The sequence below is a fragment of the Culex pipiens genome, chromosome 1 (genome assembly GCF_016801865.2).
Source record: "Culex pipiens pallens isolate TS chromosome 1, TS_CPP_V2, whole genome shotgun sequence".
Taxonomy (NCBI): Eukaryota; Metazoa; Arthropoda; class Insecta; order Diptera; family Culicidae; genus Culex; species Culex pipiens.
In genome coordinates, this window is record NC_068937.1 from 74,435,188 (window position 1) to 74,446,753 (window position 11,566).

Here is an 11,566-nt window from a genome sequence, read left to right on the forward strand (position 1 = left end):
CCGCGATAATTACGTATGTCTGATTTTGGGCCTGATTTGAAAATAGACACCAAAAAAGACTTTTTCCATGTTTGTGGGAATTTTCCAGTATTTATTGACATGTTGAAAAGATGATGCAGTGGAAATGTCAATTCTTCTGCAAGGTTCTTTAGGAATGCAGGTGCTATTCCGTCGGGTCCTGGTCCTTTTGATGAGTCTAAGTCCTTCAATGCCTGGCGTACTTCCGTTTCTGACAAAGAATTGACTGAGACGTCATTTGGAAATTCTGGTACCGTAACCCGGGGTGACTTTGATAGAATTTCAATTTGTTTTTAGAATATTTTCCAACAGGTAAGGTTTTTCTCAAGATTATTATTTTTAAAACATGTACTGGGGTAGGCCACACAAAGTTCATGCACTATTTCGGAAAAAAGATTTTTCAATAATGTTTAGAAAAATAATTTCGTTAAAAATTATTAGTTTTAATTCCGGGGTGACTTTGATAGTCATAGTTTTTCTTGTTAAAATTATATTTAAGATGTTCAAACTTTACTTGTTTGCTAAATGTACCATCACTAAAGTAGCTGATATAGTTTTTAAGAAAAAAAAATCAATGATTATATTTAGTTAACTAAGTGTATAAGCTTTTTAGCAAAATACATATAAATTTTAGGTAAAATTGTTAAAAAGTCGGAATTTTGCCTGAAATTTGTTAAAACTAGTTTTGTTTATAAAATTATCGATTTATATTGCATTTTATACTGAATTCGAAGCACGAATCACAAGTTTTCACATTTTACATGAAATTTGTTCAACTGAAATTGCCCATAAATTTGGAGATTTTATTTGATTGTGTTTTAAAAACACATATTATTTATTATTTACAAACTTTTTTAACCTGCTCCTAGTGGAAAATTGTCCAAAGAATCCGAAAATGCATTCCGTTTACCGATTAAAAATCATGTTCATTGAGTAAATCAAGACACTTTGAGAAGTTTAAAATAATGACATTCATCAACATTTTCTTACTACTACTTACTATAAATAACTAACTTTTTAAACTTGTCAAAATTTTATGAAAAGTTCTTCTTGAGGTACTTTGAACACTTCTCTACCACGGTCAGTATATTTCTAAACCATTCCTTACATATTTTAATTGTACTCTTCACTTTGCGGGAAAATCGCAAACCTATCGAAGTCACCCCGGCTATCAAAGTCACCCCGTTTTACGGTATATATGAAAAATAGTCGCGGTCGCGGTCTTCGGAAAATGAGGTGTATACTTCTTTGAAAAATTTTGAAAAAAGATTGCAATTTTTTTTTGAGTTACTGCCTACATTTTCGTCCAGTTGCATTTGCGATGGGAAGTTACTACTTTTGGATTTGGATTTTACGTAATTAAAGAAATTTTTCGGGCATGATTTGACTTCAGATACGACTTTCCTATTATATTCTTCGTTGGCAGAATTGAGTGCCGAAAAAAATTGGTCGGAAATATTCAGATAATTCAGAAGATTTGTGTCATTTGTATTGTTTCTATATAGTTTGTAGGCTTTTTGTTTTCTATTTTTTAAATTTCTTAGATGTGGAGTGAACCACACTGGGTATTTATTGCCTGTGTTATAACGTCGTCTTCTTCTAGTAGGTACGGTTTCAGATGTTATTGTTTTAATTTCCGTATAGAATTTTCCTACTAATTCGTCGACATTTCCTTCATTATTAAATAAATTTTGCCAGTCAATTGCAAGTAGTTTACGTTTGGCTTCTACAAAGTTTGTTTTATTGTATTCCAGGACTTCTTCATATTCCCAGTCAATGGGCAAAGTGTTTTTATGGACATAAATAGAATATTCAATTGCTTTATGGAAGACTTCATTCTTCCAAAGGGGGGTTACAGATTCTTGTACATGAAAGTCTTCAATACAGTTAGTGAATAAAAGGTCTAAAAATGAATTTCTTTGGTTTTTTACATGATTGATTTGGAAAAGTCCATAATTTGCAATATTGTCAAAGAGAAAATGCAAAGTTTCATTTTCCCCAATGACTGAAGAACGCATTTGCTGTCAAAATTTGAAAATAAACAAACCGCGTGGTAAAAAAAGGCATAATTTCATAATGTTGAAATGATTTCCACTAGTTCCCCCCCACTAGACCCTATCCGCCAGAGACTATGGATAAAAGCCCCGCGAAGAGGCGATGAAGACGGTTTTGCAAGTTCAAAGTTCAGATTTGTTCGGACCACTTCGTGATGAACTTCGATTCCTTCGATTCCCTGTGCGAGTCACAGCGGGAGTGGGCCAGTCCTCGGAGAAGGTCATCGAATGATGCTCGGAAAGACCAGCTCCGCCACAATCACCGGAATCACGGATGTTTCTGCACTTGGTCGGTTACTCCCTGCCGGAGATTGCAGCGAGTTGTTCGGAAGGATCAACAGCGGGACTTGGCCAGTCCCCGGTCCAGTGCTACCCGGCAAATCTTCCCGGTCAATCGGAAGCAACAGTTCTCACCTTTTTTCGTAACAGATTTGCACCCAAAAAAAATTATGTTTCTAGAAGATTTGGTGTAAACAAACAGACAACACCAATACTGCTACACTCACAGGGCCCACGTAGTAGTATTAGTGAAGAGCTCACGATAAACAACGTGGGCTCTTCACTAATACTACTACGTGGGCTCTTCGAGGTTTTGGTGACTGTCAAACGTTCTAACCATTTACAGTGGTGCCAGAGGGTTGAGAAAGCCACATCATAGATCTAATTGGTTTGTGTTTCAACATCAATCCAAATCACAATCAAATGCAATTGTTTGGGCGATTGACTTTTTGGTATTTTTTGCACGTTTTTTTCAATCGGGTGGCTCAAGCTTTTCAAGTGTTTTGCTCATGAATTTGTCCCACTGTATTGAACAATTCAAAGTGATGTTGAAAACACATGAAATTGATCTTAAGATCTACACAAAACAAGCACTATTCACAGTCAACGTGATTTCCACTTGAATTTAATGTGTTTCTATGATTGACTTTTATCGATGGCTAGAAGCGAGGCTAGAACGAGTAGCACAAAAAACTCTACCATTTTCAACTGCCCGGCCAGCGCAGTGGTAGCGTGCACGACTAGCAAGCGAGAGCCTGCATATCGCTTGTACGTACTATTATTTTTCAACACCATTTAAAATTCAAGTGTTTGGCTATCGAGAAATTAAATTTGCAACATGGAGTTAAACTTTCTGTCAAGCTGCTGTGAAGTTTACCATGACAGTTGCGAAAGTTTTACTCCATGTTACCGGCTCACATCTCTCTTTTTAATTTCTCGATTGAAATTATTTCATGGCCAATCACCGCAATTTCAAGTGTTTCGCGATTGATATTTGAGTGCTCTGTACTGCAGGGTCAGATCATGTGCAAAACACTTCGATGCGCTGTGGGAGTTTTGCTCAGTATAGGAACGGGGTCACGCACTGGGAATGGAACACCTGACGGCATGTTTCTCTTTTTTACCGCCAGGTTCGCAGTGTTGGTGCGCGATGGCCCTCTATCGACAGTTTTGTGAACCCTTCATTTGTTTCATAGATGGCGGCACTGTACCCAAACATGCCTACCGTACAGAACCTTCTACTGGATTCAAAATATATTTTTATTTTTTCAGTTTTTATTTAATGTTGCACCTTTTAAATACTTTTTGGATGTTTAACAAAATGTTGATGCATGCAAAAATATTGCAAAAATAGTTTTAGATAAGTCAAACCATAAAAATGCAATAAATCTTAATGTTAAATAAAATTGATTAAAAAATATCCAGCTTCCACAAGTAGGTACAAGACTGTTGCCTGTAATGTTTACAAATATTGCAAAAACATTGGATGTTTTTGTTTTGAATTTTCACCCGCTGCTGGAGGACTTCCGCGCCAACTTGGTGCAAACCTCAAGTACGACCGCAAAAGTGACCACTTCCAGGTCACCAGAATCGGTTGGATGTCCGGCGAGTTCCGGAACATAACGGTCCGCAAGGAAGAGACACTCGAGCTGCAAAAGCTGATGGAGCACGTTCCGATCCCGATCAAGGAAAGCATGGAAGAACCCAGCGCCAAGGTCAACGTCCTCCTGCAAGCCTACATCTCCCAGCTGAAGCTCGAGGGCTTTGCCCTGATGGCCGACATGGTGTACGTGACCCAGTCCGCGTCCCGTCTGCTGCGTGCCATCTTCGAGATTGTCCTGAACCGCGAGTGGGCCCAGCTGGCGGACAAGTGCCTAACGCTGTGCAAGATGATCGATCGGCGCATGTAGCAGAGCATGTCCCCGTTGCGTCAGTTCCGAAAGATGCCCGAGGAGATCGTGAAGAAGATCGAGAAGAAGAACTTCCCGTAGGAGCGGCTGTATGATCTGGAGGCGAACGATATCGGAGAGTTGATTCGCGTGCCGAAGCTGGGCAAGACCATCTACAAGTACGTGCACCAGTTCCCCAAGCTGGAGCTGTCCACGCACATTCAACCGATTACGCGTTATACGCTGCGCGTCGAGTTGACCATCACGCCGGACTTCCAGTGGGATGAGAAGGTTCACGGCCAGTCGCAGGCGTTCTGGATTTTGGTTGAGGACGTCGACTCCGAGGTTATCCTGCACCACGAGTACTTCCTGCTCAAGTACAAGTACTGCCAGGACGATCACCTGGTGAAGTTCTTCGTGCCGGTGTTTGAACCGTTGCCACCGCAGTACTTCCTGCGCATCGTGTCCGACCGGTGGATTGGCGTGGAGACGCAACTTCCGGTTTCGTTCCGTCACCTGATTCTACCAGAGAAGAACCTGCCGCCGACGGAGCTGCTCGATTTGCAGCCGCTGCCAATCAGTGCGTTGCGTGAACCACGCTTCGAAGAGCTGTACGCGGACCGGTTCCCGCAGTTCAATCCGATCCAGACGCAGGTCTTCAACGCGGTGTACAACAGTGAGGACAATGTGTTTGTGGGTGCGCCAACCGGGTCGGGCAAGACGACGATCGCGGAGTTTGCCGTGCTGCGGATGTTGCAGCAGAATCCGCACGGTCGGGTTGTTTATCTGGTCTCGAGGGACGCGTTGGCCGAGCTGATCTTCATGGATTGGCACCAGAAGTTTGGCCAGAACTTGGGCTGCAAGGTGGTCAAACTGACGGGGGAAACCGGAACGGACTTGAAGCTGATCGCCAAGGGGCAAATCATCGTGACCACGGCAGACAAGTGGGACATTTTGTCTCGGCGTTGGAAGCAGAGGAAGAACGTCCAGAATATCCAGCTGTTTATTGTGGACGAGCTGCAGTTGATTGGCGGTGAGGAAGGTCCTGTGTTGGAGGTCGTCTGCTCCCGTATGCGGTACATTTCGTCCCAGATTGAGAAGCAGATCCGGATCATCGCGCTGTCGGACGCCCGGGACGTAGCTCAATGGCTGGGTTGCAACGTGAATGTGACCTTCAACTTCTATCCGAGCGTGCGGCCAATCCCGCTGGAACTGCACGTGCAGGGATTCAACATTACGCACAACGCGTCGCGCATTGCGGCCATGTCCAAACCGGTGTACAACGCCGCAACCAAGTTCAGCCCGCACAAACCGGTGATTGTGTTTGTGAGCTCGAGGAAGTTGGGTCGTTTGACGGCGATTGATATTTTGACTTACTGTGCTGCTGACGCTCAACTGAACCGGTTCTTCCAGGCCGAGGAGGAGGACATTAAGCCGTTTTTGGTTCGCATGACGGATAAAACGTTGAAGGAGACACTCTCGCTGGGGGTTGCGTACATCCACGAAGGCTTGACGGCGTCTGATCATCGCATCGTGGAGCAGCTGTTCGATTCCGGTGCGGTGCAGATTGTCGTCGTCACGCGAGATCTGTGCTGGGGCTTGAACATTTCCGCCTACCTGGTGATCATCATGGACACGCAGTTTTATAACGGTAAGAGTCACTCGTACGACGACTACCCGGTCACGGATGTCATGCAGATGGTGGGAAGGGCCAACCGTCCGCTAGAGGATGACGACGCCAAGTGCGTGCTGATGTGTCAGAGCTCCAAAAAGGACTTCTTCAAGAAGTTCCTCAACGAGAGTTTACCGGTGGAAAGTCATCTGGATCATCGTATGCACAATCACTTCAACGCGGAGATCGTCACCAAAACCATTGAAAACAAACAGGACGCCGTTGATTACCTTACCTGGACGTTCCTGTACCGGCGACTCACCCAGAACCCGAACTACTACAACCTGCAGGGCGTCACCCACCTACACTTGTCGGACCACCTGTCCGAATTGGTCAAATCGACCCTCTCCGACCTGGAGCAGTCCATATGTATCAGCGTGGAGGACGAGATGGATACGCTGCCGCTGAATCTGGGCATGATCGCGGCGTACCTACTACTACATCAACTACACCACGATCGAGCTGTTCAACTTGTCGTTGAATCTATAGGCTTCAGGAGATCATCTTCGAGGACAACATTTTGGCCGCGCAGTTGCCAAACAAGCTGACCGTACCGAACGAAACTGCTCCCAAGTAGGTATGTCTGAATACTAAATGTTCGCAGAAGATCAATTTCGACCAATCCCCATTCAGATACATCGACCCTCACATCAAGAAAAACCTGCAGCTGCAGGCTCACCTCTTCCGCATCCAGTAATTAAGTTCCACAGACAGGAGCAGGACAAACTGTTTCCCACGGATAATGCCAATTGACAGAGTTTTGCTTTTGCACGATGGCAACGTAACGATCTATCCGATGTCCAAGGACTGTGTGGAATCGAGCTGGCTGGGTTTGCCCCCATCAGGTGCATTGCTGCCGCTTCGATTCGTTAGTCGGGTTGTCCTCCGAACTGCAGCTGGCGGATCTGCATCACGGATCCGGAACAGGTTCTAACACCAACAGCGGCCGAAGCTCGAACTCCGCAGGACTGCAGTTCAACAGATCACCAGCACCATGCCCGTTTAGCAAACGAGAATTCATTCGCCGGGAAGTGACGAAGCCCCTTGAGGATCATATTTTGTTCACTAATAATACAAGAAGACAACATTGAGTTCCTATTGTTCCTAATTTTAATTTATCATACGAAAACTTACACTTCGAGCCAAACATTTCATTAGGGCACAAAACCAAAACGTAAACATTCGGGATTATTCCACTCATTAGTACACTCCCTACATGCCCTCCAAGAATCAGATTGGTAGCAAACAATTTACCATTGAAAAAATCAAAAACACAAAAGGGCACATAACAATTTTGACTCCAAACCCAAAATAAAAGTTCAAATGTGCCCTTTTGTTTTTCGTTAGTTTTTCGTAGTTGTGGAACTTTTTGTGTTATAAAGTGAACTTTTCATACATTTTTAACTCTAATTCACTTCAAAGCAAAGTTTGGTTTACTTTTCACCAAGCATTTCTGCAGAAAAAAAACTTCATCGAAATACACTATTTAATACGGACCCGTGGCTGCTGTTCAGTACACTTTTGAAAAAAAAATATGTTTTACATTCCTTATCTACACCATTCAATCACAAAACTTCACCAATTATCAAAATGTCCACTGAATTCCTCATTAATTCTAACTAAACAAAAGGGCCCATAAACATCATTCAAAACAACAATCAGGTGACAGCGCTTTAGTGCCCTTTTAGTTCTCTTCGAAATTTCATTTAGAAAGGGCCCATTATGAACAGCAGTTGGATAGCTAAAAGGGCCTAATAACGAGATTTTTTTAAAATTGGAGCCAAACATTTCAAAAGGGCACAAAACTTTTGTAAACAATAGTGTATCCCTTTCACTCAAATGACAGTTTGCATAAGGTGTGAGAGGGATACACTGTTGTTTACAAAAGTTTTGTGCCCTAATGAAATGGAAAGCACGAATTATTTTATTGTGAAAATCAACATAAATTAAGAAGCAGTAAAGCAGAGTTGAGGATAATGATGTGTTTTATCGAATCATCAGTAAAAATACCATCAGTCAAGCTTATTTTTTAAATAGGAATTGAAACAAGTTGTCCATTTTTTGCAAGCGATTTTCTCGAATCGCGGTTTTTGCTTTTGTGCCCTAATGAATTGTTTGGCTCGACTTGTGGTACCTTTAACTCAGCGTTTAGGAGCAGCTTGAAGTTGTTCGACAGCTTTCGGCGAGTCTTGGCTGATCATGACGACCATCAGGTTCATCCACAACGCTTCCGGAAGGCTCATTTCGTAGCATCACGATTCCTTGATCAGGGAGACTCGTCGGAAGAAGCCGGTCAGTGATTGCGCGGTACGTTTGGTTCGCGGATCAGCTTCACTTGTTCGCGATCGGTTCGACGAGTATGAACTCGTTCATGCCGCTCATCGTCAGGCCTGGATCGGGCTTGATCAGTCAACCGAACGGAACGTCGGCCAGCTTGACGAGTAAGTCGTTCACGATCTTCAGCAGGTATTTCTTTATCCGTTCGATACCTTCGTTCTTGGGGGAAACGCGCTGCATGATCTGACTGCGGTGCTTCCAATAGGCGCTGAACACGTCGATCATCTCGCGATAGAAGGTGGTGAACTCCGTCGATCGGAGCATCATAAGGTTGATGAACTCGAGCGGAGCTTGCAGATTTTGCGCATCCTTGCCGGAACGTGCCGAGGCCATCAGCGAAAACGTCTGCACGATGAACCGGGCCGTGTTGAACGTGATAACCCGAATCGTCCCTAGCTGGGCGTGACTTGCACTGATCAGAAGTTGAAAGCAAGCTGCGCCCGCCGAGGAGTTCCATCATCACCTCTTCCATCCCAAGACACAGCAAATAGAAGATCGGATTAACCGAGATGACCTCAGCACCGTCATCACTCGACTTCAAGCAATTGGTTCATCACGCCTTATCCGGGTCGTGAAACATTAGCAACACGCCGGGCTCAACTTCTATCAGCGTTCCCTGCAGGACGTCCTTCAGCCGGTTGCGCAGAAATTTCGGGGCCGCGTCCAGCAGGGCGGTCACGTGCATTTCCAACACTTTGTCGCACAGCAGTTGCAGCGTGGAGTTCAACTTGCACGTCGCGTCCTCGGTGGTAAACAATCAACTGGTCAAATGAAAAATAATTAGAATCTTACATTTCCCAGTCGGGTGTTTCGCTTCGGACCATCTCACCCGCGAGAAATAGTGCAAGCAGTTGTACACCTCAGCCAACGCGTCCGGACTGTCCACGATGCGGCCATGAATCAGCTGATGGATATAATTGGCCTGCAGTTGCAGCTGCCAGAACGCGGGAAGTTTTGTGGTGTGAAGCTGAAAGGAAAAGTTACGATCATCACATCAACCGTTCACAAAAACCAATAAAAAATACTCACTCTTCGCCTTGTGGTCCGGATTTTGGCAAGGTCGTGATGATGGTCGCGGCATTCCCGGTGATCCGGGCCAGTTGGAAGCGGCTGGCGAGTGTGACACTGTAAACGGGCTTCCATCGGTGTGGGATTGTCCGCCCATGTACGGCATGTTTGTGGTTCCCGGTGAGTGAGCCATCGGTCTTGGTTGAGGATTCAACGGGGATGACGGCATCAGGTCACACTTGGCGAGGGATGTGGCATGTGTGAAGTGGGGGTTAAAGTCATGTTGAAGTTGGGGTGGTGCTGAGAGTCACGTCCGCCCATACCTTGCGGGTAAGGAGAGGCTGGAGTGTGCGGATTTGACCGGGAAGGTGGTGTGAGTGGGGCGGCGAATCTAAGACCCGGATCGCGAGGACTTTGCGGACCTCGCATGCTTCCGCCGCCGAGGAAGGTCGATTGACCGAGGCCGGTACACTGTGCGGATCTTCCATCGTGATTGGAGACGGCGGATTGTCGTCCTCAGATTGGGATCGTCTCCGGTAGACGGCCATTTCGTCCTCTTAACAACGTTCTTCTCGTACTGCTGACCGACGGCGGGCTGGATCTTTAGCGGATCTTCAATGTCTTCAATGACAATCCGCCGTCTCCAATCACGATGGAAGATCCGCACAGTGTACCGACCTCGGTCAATCGACCTTCATCGGTGGCGGAAGCATCCGCAAAGTCCTCGCGATCCAGGTCTTCGATTCGCCACCCCACTCACACCACCTTCCCGGTCAAATCCGCACACTCCACCACATGTACTTGTTCTAGCGCACCTTCCACATCACCAAAGCTTTACCGGTGAACAAACCAACCGCGCACCGTATTTAAACCTCGACGCAAAACCTTTCCGGAAAGGATTTATACGGCTGTTGGTCCGTTTTGACCAATCCGTCGACGATTTTGCGATGGGAGAAAACAAAACCAAGGTTTGACACTTCGATCTGACAGATCTCGCTGTCAAATGTTGGGCGAGAAAGAGAAAAAAAATGACATGGCTGCCGCTGTCACGCTGGTAGTAAGCAATTTAAAAAATGTATGGGGGAAATCAATTTAAATTCAATATTTCCCAAATTAAAGGTCAGTTAGAGATAACATTTGACCTGGTGAAAGCTAATTTTTTTGCGAATCAGCAGGTCAAATTTTGTCACCCTGCGATTTGTAGTTGCTAAGATATTCTCAGAACAAATTTGAATTTCTTACTACCAAACGAACAACGCCATCTATGAGAAATTTTGGCCCGTCGGGTAATCCATTAGAATTACACATTCTGCAGTTCACTTTTACACATGTATGGATTTTTTTCAGTAGGTACAACTAGGATTAATCATTTTTGTGATACAAGCGTAGGGGGAGGGTGTCAATTTGTTAAGGAAGCGTATTTTTTTGTAGTTTTTTGCTTGCAAAACAACTTTTGGAGAAACTGATTTAAGAAAGCATAACTTAATATCAGTTAATGAAGCTTGTTTAAAGCGATTGTTGGACACAAAAGTGCTGATAAGTCGACACGTCCCAGTGAGAATATTGGCTCAAGGCAATATTCACCATACATAAATGCCAATGTGATCAACTGTGGTCCCCTTAGAACGCGCTGTCTACTATCAGGGCTGTGGAGTCGGAGTCGGAGTCGGAGCCGGAGTCGGTGGAGTCGGGTCTTTTTGGGGACCTGGAGTCGGAGTCGGAGTCGGAGTCGTCAAAACTGGAATAGCTGGAGTCGGAGTTGAAGTCGGAGCTGGCTAAATTTGATGAGCTGGAGTCGGAGTCGGAGCCGGAGTCGTAAATTTCTGATAGACCCGGAGTCGGAGCTGGAGTCGGAGTTATCAATATATTTTATATAATTTATGAACTTATTTATTGTTCAAAATTTGTTATAATTGAGGTTTATTACCAATTTTTAAATTTATTTATTAAATCGCGTTCACTGCGTTGACATTTTTTTTAATCAATTTATTTTTTGGATCAAGATAATTATCAGTTGTTATGTTGTTTTCGAAGCATTTTTATTGTGATTGGAATGCTCTTATTGTGTTATTTCACTAAGATCACAGCATGATAATCTGTTAATCCTCTCTTGTCAATGTTTGTATACACTAAACTATAGTTTCATAACTCATACAATAGTAAACAATTGTGGCTGTGTAGTCAAAAAATTAAAACATATTTAAGTAATTTTTTACTGTCTCTTTTTGCTTGTATTTACAGTATTTAAAAAAAGTAGAGCAATTCTCTACCAAAACCGGAAATGGATTTTATTTGTATTTTTTGATTTA

The 11,566-nt window shown here is 44.1% G+C and overlaps 1 protein-coding gene and 1 pseudogene across 2 annotated transcripts; one reads left to right on the top strand and one right to left on the bottom strand.

Moving 5' to 3' along the window:
- The first annotated feature begins 2,169 nt into the window (after positions 1–2,169).
- On the top strand, positions 2,170–7,133 carry LOC120431339 (putative U5 small nuclear ribonucleoprotein 200 kDa helicase; annotated as a pseudogene).
- A 708-nt stretch (positions 7,134–7,841) lies between these two features.
- Positions 7,842–9,893, bottom strand: LOC120431338 (uncharacterized). Of its 2 annotated transcripts, none has more exons than XM_039596470.2 (3): positions 9,279–9,893; positions 9,079–9,216; positions 7,842–9,010 (listed from the first exon to the last, which is right to left on the bottom strand). In XM_039596470.2, exons 1-3 carry the CDS (start codon positions 9,390–9,392, stop codon positions 8,846–8,848), a joined length of 417 nt encoding a protein of 138 aa, XP_039452404.1. In that variant the 5' UTR covers positions 9,393–9,893; the 3' UTR covers positions 7,842–8,845. Both variants share the same exon structure in this region, with proteins under 2 accessions (XP_039452404.1, XP_052562029.1).
- Between the last annotated feature and the right edge of the window lie 1,673 nt (positions 9,894–11,566).